The 17,753-nt window shown below is 39.4% G+C and overlaps 1 protein-coding gene across 9 annotated transcripts in view; it reads right to left on the bottom strand.

Moving 5' to 3' along the window:
* The window catches only part of LOC106090109 (collagen alpha-1(XVIII) chain), a 1,585,531-nt gene that overhangs the window by 1,177,524 nt on the left and 390,254 nt on the right, over positions 1-17,753 (bottom strand). For all 9 annotated transcript variants that reach the window (XM_059369513.1, XM_059369516.1, XM_059369517.1 and 6 more), the window contains exons 7-8: positions 14,520-14,608; positions 13,633-14,171 (exon numbers count right to left, since the gene is read on the bottom strand). In XM_059369513.1, coding sequence (XP_059225496.1) covers positions 13,633-14,171; positions 14,520-14,608 — 628 coding nt within the window. The remainder of the gene's footprint in view (positions 1-13,632; positions 14,172-14,519; positions 14,609-17,753) is intronic.

The following is a 17,753-nucleotide window of genomic DNA, read 5'->3' as shown; positions in this document are numbered from 1 at the left end:
CGACGGATGGGGGTATATTCATTTTGTCATTCCGTTTGCAACACATCGAAATATCCATTTCCGACCCTATAAAGTATATATATTCTTGATCAGCGTAAAAATCTAAGACGATTTAGACATGTCCGTCCGTCTGTCTGTTGAAATCACGCTACAGTCTTCAAAAATAGAGATATTGAGCTGAAATTTTGCACAGGTTCTTTTTTTATCCATAAGCAGGTTTAGTTGATGGGCTATATCGGACTATATCTTAATATAGCCCCCATATAGACCGATCCTCCAATTTAGGGTCTTAGGCCCATAAAAGTAATATTTATTATGCGATTTTTCTGAAATTCGGGACAGTGAGTTGTCTTAGGACCTTCGACATCTTCCGTCAATATGGCTCAGATCGGTTTAGATTTTGATATAGCTGCCATATAGACCGATCCTCCGATTTAGGGTCTTAGGCCCATAAAAGCCACATTTATTATCGGATTTTGCTAAAATTCGGGCAGTGAGTTGTGTTAGGCCCTTCGACATCCTCCGTCAATTTGGCTCAGATCGGTTTAGATTTGGATATAGCTGCCATATAGACCGATCCTCCGATTTAGGGTCATAGGCCCATAAAAGCTACATTTATTACCCGATTTTGCTGAAATTTGGAACAGTGAGTTGTCTTAGCCCTTCGACGTCGTCCGTCAATACGGCTCAGATCGGTTCAGATTTGGATATAGCTGCCATATAGACCGATCCTCCGATTTAGGGTCATAGACCCATAAAAGCTACATTTATTATCCGATTTTGCTGAAATTTGGGAAAGTGAGTTGTGTTAGGCCCTTCAACATCGTCCGTCAATATGGCTCAGATCGGTTCAGATTTGGATATAGCTGCCATATAGGGTCTTAGGCCCATAAAAGCCACATTTATTATCCGATTTTGAGAAAATTTGGGACAATGAGTTATATTAGGCCCTTCAACATCGTCCGTCAATTTGGCTCAGATCGTTCCAGATTTGGATACAGCTGCCATATAGACCGATCTCTCGGTTTTAGGTTTTGGGGCCATAAAAAGCGCATTTATTGTCCGATGTTGCCGAAATTTGGGACAAAGAGTTAAGTTAAGCCCCTCTACATATTTCTTCAAGTTGGTCAGATCGATCAAGATTTGCATATAGCTGCCATATAAACCGATCTCTCGATTTAAAGTCTTGGCCCCATAAAATGCGCATTTTTAATCCGATTGCGATTGAAATTTGACACACCGACTTATGTTATGCTTTTCGACATCCGTGTGGTATATAGTTCAGATCGGTTTATTTTTAGATATAACTACTAAAAAGACCAATATTTTGTTATATACAATTGAACAATAACTTTTACTTATTAGTATCTGGTTCAAATCGGAACATAGCTGCCATGGGGCATAAGGTATGAATTTTGCACCGGATTTTGAGGAAAGGTGGTTCACATATATATCCGAGGTGGTGGGTATCCAAAGTTCGGCCCGGCCGAACTTAACGCCTTTTTACTTGTTTTTAAGTTCATATATCAACCGTTTAAGTTTTCATATTTTGTTTTATTATCACTAAATACGCATTTACATTTATAATAATTTGAACTCATAATAAAACTAAATGGTCATTTTGACCCGTTGTAGTATAGTTCCCGGTATAGTTCCATTATAAACCAATCTCCTGGTTTGTCATCTAGAAGCAGCAAGTATTATCCAATTTGACTGAAGCACGTAGTGTTATGTTACGTCTAACAACATCGTATCGTAAGTATTGCCCAAATCGGTCTATAACCGGATATAGCTCTCATATAAACCGAATCCCCGATTAGTCGTCAACGGTCCCTAGAAGCTTACATTTTTAATTGAGTATCTTGGAAACCCACCCCTGTGGAGGTGGTGGGTGGTTGGCCCGGCCGAACTTAGCATGTTTTAATATATACCCTACACCACCACTGTGGTATAGGGTATTATGATTTAGTGCATTTCTTTGTTACACCCGGAAGGAAGAGAGATTGATCCATTGATAAGTATACCGATCAACTCGGAATCATTGATTCGAATTAGTTAAGTCCGTCTGTCTGTTTGTCTGTCCATATGTTTGTCTGTCATCTGTTTGTCTGTCCGTGTGTTTGTCCCTCTCCCCATTGTAATTGGCGTACAAACTACAGGTCACAATTTTCATCCGATCGTCCGATAAATGGTTAACTGATTAAATCATGGCAGGAAGGACCTTCTCTCGCCATAACTGGTAAATTTCAAAGAAATTTGTTCAGATTTAGATACAGCTCTCATACATATACAGTGGCACATAAATGTCTTCATACCCCTTTCAAAAAGCGCCTGTTACAATACGAAATGTTCATACGCAAAAGTTTTTCCGCCAAACATCGAATGTTGATAAAATTGTTCATGATGGTATTTTGTGTTATAGTTAGTTAAAATTAATTGGATTATATCCTCCCCTCAAAATTTAACTACCAGTTTACGAAGCCCCCATTAACGAAAAGGTATGAAGACTTATCTGTGTCACTGTATATCGCTGGATTTTCACTGCAAGCGAATTTATAGATCAATCTTGCCAAAATATTGTACAACGCTTTTCTTGACTACTATCACCATATCTAAGATTTCGTGCAAGCATCGGTTCAGATTTAGATATAGCTCCCGTATATATGTTCATCCGATTTTGAGAAATATTGCAATGAAATGCTCATTTATTAACCGATTCTCTCGAAATTTGGCAGGAAGGATTTTTCCTTTGACTCTTTATATCACTGTAGCATTTCATAGAAATAGGTTCAGATGTAGATATAGCTCCCACATATATGTCCATCCGATTGTCAGAAATATTCAAATACAAAGCTCATTTGTAAACTGATTCTCTCGAAATTTGGCAGGAAGGATTTTCTTTTAGCACTTTATTTTACTGTTGATAAATGCTCATTTATTAACTGATTCTCTCGAAATTTGGCAGGAAGGATTTTCTTATGACTCTTTATATTATTGGTGATTTTCATAGAAATCGATTCAGTTATCGAGTTATATATAGGTGCCATGTATGTATATATCGCCCGATTTTCACTTCTAGAGCCACTGCAAGCGCATTTATTGACCAATCTTGCCAAAATGTTCTACACCGTTTTCCTCGACGCCTACCACAATATCTAACAAGTTTGATCGAAATCGGTTCAGATTAACATATATCTCCCATACCCAAAATCTGACGAACATATGTCAGATTTTGGGTTATTTTCGATAGTGTTGTCATTTGTCAACCCTAGTTATTACAGTTTGAAAATATTTGCTCGAAATTTGATACGGATAGTTTAATAACCCATCTGAAAACATCCACCAAGGTCCATCAAAATTGTTTCAGAATTAGATATAACTTCCACTTTGTAATTATAGGGTAGGTGTAGGGTATTTTACATTCAGCACAGCCAGACTTTTGCCTTTCCTTACTGTTTACTTTATAATTTTGTTCGTACAACTTTTTAGGAGATCTTCTCTCTTGGTCTTCAATGGGATGTTTATGGGAAAATTTGTATTGGCCAAATTTAAAGGACGTTCTCGTGTTCACAATATTGATCTGATCACAACACGCTGGGGCGTATAATTATTCACAATTTGTGTTAAAATATTAAAAATATTTTTAGAAGAAATAAATTTGTATTTTTTTTTCTAAAAAATTTAAGACTCTTTGTATACATAGTGTTTGGGGGAAACAACAAGAGAGTCACATTTTTGTATTATAGAAACTTTCAATATTTTCTGCAAATTTCAAAGCAGTGAATTATCTTAAAAGACTGCAAGATTATTTTAACTACTTATTGAGTTAGAAACATTAATTAATCTATTGGAAACCAGTTGAAGTTTACTTTGTTGTAATTTTTTGATAAGGAAATTTTTTTAACCAATTTTGTTTTTAACACAATTTTGTATATGATATTCCATTATAATATTCGTTTTTATTTTAATTGCACTTTGTGATCAAGCTTACACTTTTTTTGTTTGAATTTGTATTTGTTTGTTTGCTTTATTTCTGGCGGCAATTTCTTAAGTAAATCTTGCCACAAATCTCCCACATGCATTCAACTAGGGAAAACGCGCGCGTTTTTTAAATACCACCATGGCCACTTAACGATAGAACATCACGATAAAACACAGCGCATACCAGAGAGTAGGTGGCCATACACACCCGTGTGTGAGTTAGCAATATAACAACACAAGGACTTTCCCCTTTCCACTAAGGAAAGTTGGTTTTTATGTTTTTCTTTTCTTTTTTTTGGGTTTAAAGTAGTGAAAAATAATACAAAACGCACAGGATACAATAACTATAAATTTTAATTAACTTTATGATCAACAACACATGGCTAAATGTAGTGGCCTTCTTGTTTTTTTCTGCTTTCAGCATAATAACAACAAAAAATTTAAATTGACATCCGTAACAAGGAAGCTGGATTCCAAAAGCCAAGGATTTTCAACTTAGCATTGGCGATATTTACGGTAATTTAAGATGATTTATTTCATGCCATTATAATTTCTTTACATTTCTTTTTTATGTATTCCCAAATATTTTGCGATTTTTTTAAGCTTTTTGCACACTTTTCGTTTTTATTCGTGATTTATATGAGCCGGACCGTTTAAGATTTTTGTGGACTTCACTTTGATTTGTTGAAGCTACGACGAAAACGTTGATTTTCCTTCTATCCGTTTTTTTTTTTTGTGATTGTTGTGTGTTACAAAATTTCTCTTTCAACCGTAAGCCGAAAATATTCGCGCAACGAAACGCCGTCTTAGAGCATCTTTACCGGTTGCGATATGAAACACGACTGAGGTAAATGGACTTTTCGTTGCAGCACACACTTTTTTCGGTTAGCCACTTGAAGGGGCAGGCTTCCGCCGATGCTTCGATTGTGGGGATGATGGAGTTGGCGAGTGAGAGCATAACGGATGGAGAGAATGAGAGAAAGAGAGTGCAAAATGTGGAGCATTGAGTAAGAAAATTTAATATAGAAATACTAGTTTTACTAAGAAAAATAATGGGAAAGTTTCATAGGAGTCTCTTGTGAGCAGAGATGGGAAATTAAATTTGCTCTTTTATACTATCTCTCTCTCTCCCTCTCTGTTTTCTTAACCACTCATTCATAAAGCAAGTCGTGATATAAGGCCATGATAAAAAAAAACAAAAACAAAACACTATAAAATTTGTTATAACCATGCACATGAAGCCTCTTATAGCCGTATTAAAAGCAGAAAAAAAACTCTGTCCTGTGATAATCCCAAGTTAACCATCAGACATACTTACACACTAAATGTAAGTCATCCTACTTTATAACACACAAAAACATACACACACATACCCACACGCATAGCCATTGAAATAGTCTTTGCAGTTTACACACGAAGGTATTAAAACGAACCTAGTATTACTTTACAAATCTCCCCTTCTCTACTCTTTTGGCTTTACTCTCTCTAGCTTTAGCAAAATCCAAATCAAATGTAAAGGAATTTCCGTTTGTTTTCAATGAGGAAAAGATGTATGAAAAAAAATAAACAAAACAATTGCCACAATTGTGTCATGCTCTCTACAGAAATGTTGCCTTGCTTAGAAAATCTCCCCTTTTAATACTCACACTCTCTCACTCTCTCTCTCTCTCAATTTCTCTCTTTATCTATCTATCTCCAATGTGTTTGGCTTAATAACTTGCAACGCCCTCTATGTGTCTTTTCTTACATTACAAAACAAATTATGTACCTTTTTTTCGTCCATAACCACCACCATTCGTTTGTGCTTGTCGTAGGTCAAGTTTACTTCGTGAACCAGAGACTTCGTATGGAGGTTGTTCGCCACTTGGCTTATCTCTTAAACTTGGCTGTAAGGGAACATGACTATTACTCTTTCAAAATTTAGTTAGAATTTTAAGCACTATGTTGAAAAAAGGCGCTGTTTTCCATGAATTGGGTATACATTCACAAAGAAAAATTAACAAAAAAAAAAAAAGCTTTGAGAAATGTATCTAACATTTGGACGAGATAAGGTTTACATTTTGTTTTATCCACAAAAATTCAGATAAAAGTATTCATTTAATAGAAAAATGAAGTTTTCAGTTTTCTCCTTTTTTCAACAAAGCAAAAAACTCTATCATCTGGAATATTGCGATTGTTTAATTAGCTTTAACATGTAAAAAGGCATTAAGTTCGGCCGGCCGAACTTTGGATATGAAAACCCCCTTTCGTCACAATCCGATTCAAATTGGATAACTTATGCACCCAAATTCGGCACGGACATTGAGTGGTCTAATAAATATAAGTCGCTGTTGAATTTTGTATTTCAAATTTCAACAAAATCGGGTAATAAATGCAGCTTCGGACCCTTAATCGGTATATCGGTCTATATGACAGCTATATCCAAATACAGTCCGATCTGAACCATTTTTGGGTCAGATGCGAGTGAGCTAAAACTACTTACTGTTTCAAATTTCAGCGAAATCGGATAGAAAATAAAGCTTTTATGGCCTCAGACCCTTTATCGGGGGATCAGTCTATATGGCAGCTATATCTAAATATAGTCCGATCTGAACCATATTTGAGTCAGATGTCGGAGAGCCTTGAGCTACTGACTGTTTCAAATTTCAGCGCAATCGGGTAAGAAATAAAGCTTTTATGGGCTTCAGATCCTTTATCGACAGATCGGTCTATATGGCAGCTATATCTAAATATAGTCCGATCTGAACCATATTTAGGTCAGATGTCGGGAGGCTTAAAATAACCCACGGTTTTGAATTTCAGCGAAATCGGGTAATAAACTAAGCATTTATGGGCATTAAACCCTTTATCGGCAGATCGGTCTATATAGCAGCTATATATTTCGATGTGTTTCCTGCGATGGTTGGTATAAAAAGATTGTTCCAAGACTTGTATTAATTGACGCATTTATTGCCCGACTTTGCTGAAATTTGGAAATGTGAGTTGCACTTTGGTCCCTGACGTCCAAACTGAATATAGTCGAGATTGGACCTTATAAGGATAAAGCTGACATATAGACCGATCTGCCGATACAGGATCTTAAACCCATCAAAGCTGCATTTTGTTTCTCAATTTCGCTAATCGCAGTGATTTCCTTTAGTGCCCCAACACACAGTGGGAGAAAATCGAAAAATAACATTAAAAACTAATTAGGAAAGTCAAAAGTCGGGCTGCCCTCACTGTATAATACCCTACACCTACCTTATAAGTTCAATGTGGGAGCTATATCTAATTCTGAAACAATTTCGATGGACCTCACCGGATGATTTCAGATGGGTTATTAAACAATCCGTATCAAATTTCGAGCAAATATGTTCAAACTGTTATAAAAACGGTTGACAAAAGACAACATTATTGCAAATTACCCAAAATCTGGCGAACATATATATGAGAGCTATATCCAAATCTGAGCCGGTTTTATTCCAATTTCAGTAGGCTTCGTCTCTAGGCCGAAACACATGCCTGCACCAAATTTTTAGGAGATCGGACGTAAATTGCATGTTGTCTGCTACTGAAACCTCGACTGGTGGAACGGCTGCTCCAGGCTCCACTAGCCGACAGACGACTGGTCAGCAGGGCCTTTTGACAAAGACACCTGGTTCGAGTCTCAAGAACAAGGCCGAACCTATTCTTTCATCGCATGCCTATAATTTGCCTTGTCCATCGGCCTTACCCGGAAAACCAATACGCTCTTTAAGAGGTTGGAATAATAGAAGACGCATCGCTCTCAGGTTTATTGAGAGGCTTGGTGCGAATGATCCTAAGACTCTCACTAATTGGGAGAAAGTCTCCCTAAATTGAACTCCAGAATTCACTGCACAGGCTAGCCCAAAGACTACTCGTCTAGAGCCCAAAACTGCACCGCAGTCAGCCAAAAGGCTGCGATCACTTGGAGGGCATCCCATGCCTAAAAGAACTATGGCGAACAACAGTGAGATTTGGACCCATCTCACTGTTGAACCTTTGCTAATGTCGCTAGGGACAGATTGGTGATGACAGTTGTCGACAAGGAAGAAGAACAGGGCTGCATACCTAGGAGTAATTGGAGTGGGATTGTCAATGGACTGCCATCAATATACTCCGATGTTCTTGCGGAATTTCCTGGGTATCTTAAAATGTATCATTGTGCGCTAAAAAAGATTAGTGAGATCTGGCCAGGTGCAGCAGTAGATTTAGTGAAGAAGGAAGATATTCCTTTTCGACCAATGGCGCATGCTTGGATACCAAGGATTTCCTCAGTTCCTGAATCGATACTTGGAAGACTAAGGGGATGTAATTACAATCTTTCAACCGCCGACTGGAAATTTGGTGAATTGGATGAGGCTGATGGTGAACGGAGACATGTAGTATTCGTACTAAACTTCGGCTGTCGCAGAGCTCAACAAGTCTGAAAAGATTAAGTCCTACGGATTCAACAGGTTGAAACTGAAGGTCTATAGAAGCGGTGGGGTTGGGGAATCAGGAAACTACTCAGCAGTTGTTGCTGAACACTTGCCTGGGGAACTCTCGACCACTTCGCTAAAGTCTGGTGGCTTGCAGGAATATCTCCCTGCCACAATCGACACATGAGGGGATGGCATAAAAACGGGTCCCCACAAGCCCTGTGTGAGTGGGTCACAAAGTTGGACTGGACTTAGACAGCAGTGCATCAGACGGCGACAGTGTCAATGAAACAGTCATCGCAGCCGAATCGAGAGATGAGAGCATCGGGATGACGGCAAAAGTGAGCGATGGCTTTGCTAAGCTCACAAGCAGAGCGAGAAAGCGATCCGGGGCACTACGAAGGAGACAGAGGAGTATGTAACGGCAGCTTTATCGGGCGAAAGTGCAGAATGCTGGAAGGGATAGAACTGACATTCCAAACACTTCTACGGAAGCTGGAAAAAGAATCAGATCTCACGAAGAGCATAACACTACTAAAATGATGAAGAAGAAAAAGAGCTCCTCGCTTTCAAAACCAAGCTCTCTTAGTGGTTGGCATTGATCGATGAAGTCTCCGTGACGAGTTTGGCAAAGACTAAAGGCATGACGCACTACGGGAGCAAGGCTGTCTTTTTCAAGATTGGGTAGACTAGGATAGGGAGCAATTCTAATATTGGGACATCAGGCCGTGCAGGTGACTCAATACCGCCCAACGAAAATGGAGGCTGACATGGGCACAATCACGGCCTCTCTCTCAATATTGGAAAGACTAGGATAAGCAAAGATTCTAATACTAAAATATCAGGGAGTGCAGTGGCGAGAGACCCAACACAGCCTAGCAAACAAGGGCCCGTCGACGGACCCATCACCGACTTAAAGATTCGGAATACTGGGATAGGTAAAGATTCTAATATTGAAACAACCCAACGAACAGAAAGCCGATGATGGTATCTTCACCTACTCCCAAGAAGCACATTTACTTAAGATTTGAAAGGCTAAGATAGGCAAAGACCCTAGTATTGAAACATCGGGCAGTACAGAGAATGGAAACTTAATACAGCCTAACGAACAGGGACCATCCGATGGAACCATTACAGACTTTATAAAGATTCGAAAGACAAGGATAGGCAAAGAACCTAATATGATGACATCAGGCAGTGCCGTGACAGGAAAGTCAATGCAGTCTGAAGAACTGGGAGCAGACAAAGAGATCTTCACCTACTCCCAAGATGCTCATCTAATGGAGGAGCAATGATTGAGGTAATCCAGATAAACCTCCACCGGAGCGAGACTGCTACATACGCTCTGATGGAGAAAATCAGCAAGGGCAAGATTCATATTGCCTTAATTCAGGAGCAATGGACGACCCGGAACAAAGTTTCTGGGCTGAACCATATGCAACAGTGGTGAGACAGGGAGACGGCGGAGCATACCTGGCAACACTTTATCTGCCTATCGACTCTCCAACACCGCCACCCACGTCGGAGCTGCAACGGCTGGTGAGGAAAGCAAAACAGAGAGTAAATGAGGTACTAATAGGGTGCGATGCGAAAACTCACCACATTTCGTGGGGTAGCACCAGCACTAATCGACCAGCAGGGCCAACCCCTGGCTTGAATACTAACGAACTAATAACACTTAATATTGGTAAGACTGCAACTTTAGTTAATAGGATTAGGGAGGAGGTATTAGATGTGACGATATGTTCGGAATTATCGATTAGATTAATCGATGAGGATAAGGATTAAAGGGTCTCCATGGAACACTTTTTTCTCTGACCATCGCTGCATTAGGTTTAGAATAGCACGGCCAGTGCCGAATCCGATAAGCTTCCGGAATAAGTTGAAAACCAGCTGCCCAAAATTCGAAAGACTACTCAGAAGAAGACTTGGGCAAGATAATTTAGTTTGCCCAAAGCATAGAATATATTGACGAAATTGTCAACAGTATTACGACTTCACTATTGGGGTCTTTCGAAGAAAGCTGTTTACTTCGACAAAGGAAATCAGCCCAAGAAAAACCTTGGATAGCCGGGAGATTCGCAATATTGGGAAGAGGTCCGCAGACAACAGAGCACGTCGTAAAAAAACGGAAGTTTACTGGGATGTGTACTACTCACGGTTCAAGCTATATAATAAGATAACGGAGTGGCAAAACGTGCCTCCTGGAAGGTTTTCTGCGAACAGGTCGAAAGCTTTAACGCGCCGCCAAGATAAAAAAATTTCACTCAAATACTCATGTCCAAACTTAAACGTTAGTAGACTACATGAGAGTGAGAGCAGAGACAAAGGCGGACATGTTGAGGCTTTTTCCACAGGATATGACGGGAATCACGGAGACACCGGAAGCTTAGAATAATGATGTAGATCGAAGTTTTATAATTACGGAATTCATTGTGAAGGAATCCTTGAGGAGCTTCAAGCCATTTAAGTCACCCGGACCTGATGGAATATTTCCGGCGTTACTACAGAAAGAGGCAGACTATCTGGCGTCCCACCTGACCAATATTTTCACAGCTTGCCTGGGACTTGCATACATTCCGAATGCCTGGCAGGAGGCAAGGGTGGTATTTATACCCCAGCCCGGCAAAGCAAGTTATGCGACACCTAAGGCCTACAGATCTATAAGCCTTACGCCCTTTCTACTCAAAACCATTGAACGTATTGTGGACACCATTATAAAGAGTAGGACATCCAGCGAACTGCTCAAATACAAACAGCATGCCTTTGTCAGGGGAAGGTTGGTGGAGACTGCCCAGGTTGTGCAGAGAAGTAGAAGAATCCTTCGATGCCAAAGCGTACACCCTGGCGATATGTATTGACATCGAAGGGGATTTTAACAATGTGCGGACCGACACACTGATCCAATCCTTAGACCAATACCGGGTGGACCCAATCCTTAGGGACTGGATTAACCATATGCTATGAAACAGGTGGATGAATTGTGTGTCCCATGACATAAATATAAGGGAGAAAGTGGCACAAGGCACGCCACAGGGGGCATTTTATCGCCACCTCTATGGGTTACCACCATAAATAACCTATTACGGATGCTGACTAAAATACTTCTAAGGGATCCGAACCAGCCATGCAGAAGGGCCGAAAGTGTCTTGCATATGTCATATGACTAAGCAAGACCCAGAGGTCTCAATGTTAACCCAGAGAAGACTGAAATATGCCTGTTCACAAGGAGGTCGAAGGTGGGCCAATTTAACGCACCACGTTTCCACAATAAGACGATATCGGTATGCATAGGTGTGATCTTGGACAGGAAACTGAATTGGAAGTGTCACATTTAGGAGCGTACTGAGAAGGCTCACAGATGTAGAACACTATGTAGACGGGTCGTAGGCTCGAAATGGGGTCTGAATCCGAGGATAGTTCACTGGCTCTACAGGAACGAGATTCGACCAATACTTACTTACGCCTCAGTAGTTTGGCGGACTGCGATGGAGAAAAAGTGCAACGTAGGCACCATACAACAGGTTCAGAGAACATGTTGTCTTGGAATAGGCGGAGCGATGAGGACCACGCCCACCAGGGCACTGGAGACTATTCCGACCCATTGACATACAGATTAAGTGTGAGGCAGTCACTACGACTATGAAACTTAAGGCGATGGGAGTATGAATTGAGAATGGTAGCAGCTTATACCATCGCGGTATAATCGAGGCGACGATAGGAAACCTGAAAGGAAGGGAAGAGGTTTCCGATCGGATACCTGAGATGAACCTTGATGTCGAGTGCAAGGCACTGCTGCCGTCGGCACAGTCTTTGATTGATGGAACCCTAGTATTTCCATCTGGAAGATCATGTTACACGGATGGATCAAAGCTAGAGGATAGAGTGGCCTTGCGGTACTACATTGAGAACCCAGGGACTGAGATCTGTTTTAGAGTGCCTGACCACAATACGGTCCTGCAGGCGGAGATCTGGGCAATCATGGAATGCATGAAGTGGTGTGGTGCTAACACGAGGACGTCGAGTGTGAACATATTTACGGACAGTAAAATCGCCTTAAAGGCAATAACAGCCAGCACGGTAAGGTCACGAACAGTCTTACAGTGTAAGAAGGAGATTAATGCCTTCTCTGAGGATGGCGCAATCCGCATTGTTTGGGTGTCGGGCCATAGCAGAGTAAGGGGAATGAAATGGCAGACGATTTGGCAGTGGAGGCCAGAGGACTGCCGTCAATAAACTTGATTAACCTTTTGGGACTTCGGGTCGGCGTAGTCCGAATTAAGGGCGTGGGCGACGAATGCTCTTGCAACCCTGTGGAACAGCGAAACAGTCGGTAGGACGTCGAAAATCCTATGGGGGGATCCAGATCGAGGCTATTACTGAAAGGAAGTAAGAAAGAGGTCCGTATAGCATTCGGTATCATAACGGGCCACATAGCACTACGGGCTCACTTATGCAAAATCGGTGCGGCAAGTGATAGCATCTGTAGGGCATGCGGTGAAAATGATGAGACGTTGGAGCATTTCCTTTGTCACTGCCCTACTTTCGCTTCTAACATATAAGGGCACTTAGGTGGAAAACAATTAAGGATTTTGTAAGTAGCACTGAATTCCTAACTTAGATTTTCTTTTTCGAGGTTACTGTTTTTTAGTATTTAGAGCGCACAACTAGCCGATTACCGGGTTAGGTGTATGTTCATAGTGCATGGGGCGGATTAACATCCACACCCTATTTTCAACCTTACCTAACCAAACCTAACCTACTCTGTAAACTTTATTTAAGTGGTTTATATTAAAAATTATGGGCCTAATCAGATTTTTATTGTTACTGGCGAAATTTGACAATCTTATTTTTTTTTTTATAAAAATTGAAAATTCACCAACATTTTATATTTCGCACAATAGCTTAATTTAAGCTTGATGGGTTTTTATAAATAATATATGCATAGTTAATTTAAATATTTATAATAGTTAAAAAGTTTAGTTAAATATAAACAAAGTATGTTGACTTACCTGTTCATAAAACTTTGATTTATCAGAATATTTCTCTTCTGCGCTATACAAACATAAAGTTTTTTAATTATATATAATAGATTCATGTACATTATTGATTGAATATAGTTATAAGAAATAATTTTTTGTTTTAAAGCACGCCAGGACATCTATTATTTAGTTGATAAGGAAGGAAATTTCCCATAATCATTTTACGAATCAGAAAACTGAGTACTTACCTCCATATTACCGCCCAATTTAGGGCCAGCTTGTGCCAAATATAAAGTCGACGATGAGGCAAACACCAATTCTTGGGGATCTCTTTTCACCAATGTGGTCTCTTTTTCCTCACAATTGTAGTAATAAATCACTTTGTCACTCATCACCTTAAGCGCTACAGTTACCCACTTTTTGGGCTCATAGGGCAACTGATAGGTTGCCAAACGTTTGCTTATCGAGCTGGTAGTGGTATCTGTATAGAGCAGCGAAACATTCCATGTATCCTTGATGACCGGCGAGAAATGCAATCCAAATTGCACTACGGTATCCAAAGGATCGACAACACTAAACAAATAACCCCCCTTGGCTGAGGTGGGCATAAATGTAGTCTGTACGGCAAAGGCATTAAGTCTCTCGGGCAATATCATGCGATAGGGTGATTTTATATCGGCTATTTGTAAAATTTTATAGGCGGGAAAACCATCTTCGGCGTAGTCGAATTCAATGCCATTGAGATTTTCATTTATCATGGCCAGCAGATCAAATTCGGCCATGGCATCTATAAAAAAAAGTTGGAAAAGGCAAAAAAAAAAGAGTTAAATTAGAAGTATCTACAATACAACAGAAAAGGTAAAAGTAATATTTTTGCCAACAAGCCTAAAAGTATGCAATGAAATCTAATGACTCTACCTTGTACAGCTAATGGCCTTTAGTGAAACCTAGCTGATGATTGTTTTTTGTTTTGAGGCATATATATAATTAAAAAAAAAAGAAAAACAAACCACAATCATCTTCTTCATCACTGTAAATTGGAGCTAAATCAATGCAGTTGTTGAGAAAATTTTTCAATAAATCAAAAAAAAAAAAAAAATTAAATCTAGACAAAGTAGCTTTTTCCAACACTTACCTTTAATTGCCTGCCCTGTTAGTTCAATACTATGCGCCTTTCTTGCAATGAGCAATAGTAGTAGGAACCACAGCATTTTTCTCCAAGAACTGTAATTAGAAAGAAGAAAATTTAAAATTGATTAGTCAAAGAAATTATTGCAGCAGAAAATGTCATTATTAAAAATATGCACACATCAATTAAGTTTGTAAATTAGTTTTAAATATAAAAGTAATATAGAACACTCAAAGTGACGCCCCCTTAGCTTCATTTGACAGAAGGATGTTTGTGAAATTGTGAACAATGGTTATGTCATGACATTGGGATAGGTAAGATATGAAGTAACGGCTTACATCTACTTTAACTTGACAAAATCCAGGCAAATCTTGTTTTCCTCATTACTCACAGCTGGTACACTAGCATGCAAGTGGTGCAACTTGGAGTAGAAGAGTCAACTAACATGTGCCGCGGGATAAAAAGAAATCTTTTGTAGTTTCTAATCTTTATAAACCAGATTTCAACATCGTGATACTTCACTCGGGTGACATAATTATCTTTCCCAGGAACCCATAATTCGACCAGGAAACTGAAGCTAAAGCAGAAGCATACGTAGAAACTATGCAGTTGGTATCAATGCGCCAGCCCGAAGGATATGTTTATAAACCAGCAAGAAGTGAGCAATGTAAAGATTTGAGTGTGAGCAGATCTAAATGTTCATGAGTCGGAAGAAAGTTAGAAAATATAACCAAACAATTAAACATCAAACCGATAGCTCTGCTACAGGCACATTTTCCAGCAAAGACAGGGAATGAAATATGGTAACAGACACAGAGAGTATGATTAGGATAGTTCACTATACCGCTTAGTCAGATAGAGGTCAGCGTAGCAGTAACCCGAATAAAGAGCAACTAAGCAGCAGGGACCGATGGTTTGGCAGCTGAAATCTTTAAGACCACTGGCGATACGCCGATGAGCCGTATGCACCAGCTTGAGCATCAGCAACCGATGCTCAGTGGGAGAAAATCGCAAAAAAATTAATAAAAAAAATGCCATTTGAATTTTAAGCCCCTAATATGTCCCCAAAGTTGGTCACCTTGGCAATTTGAAAAAGTAATCGTACTGCCATATCTTTATTTGCGGACCAATTTTCAAAAATTCAAATCATGCATCGAAATGAAAATGAAAATCATCCATCAAACCACGAATGCGTTCGTAAATAGCAAAATACAAAGTCAATCTCGGCAAAAAAAAGACCTTAAGCGGACTTTTTGTGTGAGTTTTTTCACTATAAGCACTATCCAGCAAAGAATTTTGGAAATCGGACCACAAATGAAGATTTGGCAGCCTGAACAAGTTTTCAATATGCCAAGGGGTCTGGATAATGTAGGGCCCTCAAATTTTGCACATAAATGGAAACCGTAGCTCTAACCATTTAAAATTTCAATGATATATCTATTCCCGTTCTCGAACGGCAGATTTTTTCGATTCTATCCTACTGTGGGTCGATGGGTTGAGAAACGCCCTGTGAGGCTATTACTGAGAGCTGTTCAGCATGGTTTCGATATCATTACGAGTAACAAAAGACTACGGGCTCTCTTATACAAATAGGTGCGGTAAATGATAGCGTGCGTAGGGCATATGTGGAAGATAATGAGACGTCGTCCATAGTGTTTGGAAATCGAAAAATCTTGGATTTAAATCTGGAACTTTTGAACGGATACAGATATGTACACGAAACTTAACACAGACAATGCTGAGTTTTTTTCCATAGGTTAGGTTAGGTTGAAAAGAGGGTGCAGATACTAATCCGCCCCATGTCAATATGGACATACACCTAAGCCAGCAATCGGCTTCTTGTGCGCTCTAAATACAAACAAAAGTAACCACGAACCAGTAAGGAAAGGCAAAAGTCGGGCGCAGCCGACTATATTATACCCTACACCACTGAGTATACGTAATAGTTTTAATAGATAGCACTTATATCCAAATTTAGTCAGACTTTAATTTTGCATACCTATTGAAATATCAAATAGTACCTTATACGATTTTCTTACGATGGTACGAAAATTTTGGCTTCTATAGCCTTTAAAGTCGAAACGCATAAAAGACATTTTGCACACGTATTGGGATATCAATTAAACCATCTCATGAAAAATTTTTTAAAGATCGGACCAAAATTGTGGCTTCTACAGCCTTAAAAGGCCATATCGAATGAAAAATATATATGGGAGCTATATCTAAATCTGGACCGATTTTTATGGAACTTTGCAGACATATGAGAACGTTGAATAAAATGCTCCATGCCAAATTTTATAAGGATGGGACTAAAATTGTGGCTACTACATCTTTAAAAGAGCATATCGAATAAAAGATATACATGGAAGCTATATAAAAATCTTATCCGATTATGATGAAATTTTGCACACATGATGGGACATCACAAAAAGCACTTCGTGCCAAATTTTGATGAAATTTTGCACACATATTGCATTTTGGGTCGTTAAAAAAAAACACTTCGTGCCAAATTTTGTGAGGATCGGACCAAAATTGTGGCTTCTACAGCTTTGAAAGGGCACATCGGATGAAAGATATATATTGGAGCTATATCTAAATCTGGTCCGATTTTGTTGTTTTTGTCCTTGGACCACAAAAAGACAATTATGCAAAATGTTGTGAAAATCAGACAAAAATGCGACCTGTACCTTGATTACAAGAATACATTGACAGACAGACAGACGGACAGATGAACATAGCTAAATCGAATCTGGAAGTGATTCTAAGCCGATCAGTATACTCAGTATCGATGGGTCTACTATTTTTCCTTCTTAGCGTTGCAAACAAATGCACAAATCCACAGTGGTGGTGCAAGGTATAAAAAGAAAATCTAAGTTCCGTGCAACTTACAAAATCCTTAATTGCTTCCCATGCCACTTCCCTAAGTTGCTTCATGTCTGGTATAGTGTCCCCACCTAAGTACTGGTTTCTGTTAGATGCGAAAGCCGGGCAATGACAACGGAAATGCTCCCACATCAAAATTTGTGCAAAATTTGGGGACCCCAGTTGGTCCAGAGGCTGATCCATGGGTTTGAAAAGTTAATCACCTTAAGCATGTCAAATTGTGAATGGCTTGCCAAACAGTCATTTATGGGCCGATTGCTCGATTCTATTTTCAGCTCATAAAAACCTATAAAAGACATGCAAGTCAGGAATATCCCTATCGGTTTATGACTTATTGCACTTACAACCATTTTTTTA

Source organism: Stomoxys calcitrans, chromosome 1 (assembly GCF_963082655.1).
Source record: "Stomoxys calcitrans chromosome 1, idStoCalc2.1, whole genome shotgun sequence".
In the NCBI taxonomy this organism is placed as follows: domain Eukaryota; kingdom Metazoa; phylum Arthropoda; class Insecta; order Diptera; family Muscidae; genus Stomoxys; species Stomoxys calcitrans.
This window is presented reverse-complemented; position numbering and strand designations above follow the sequence as displayed.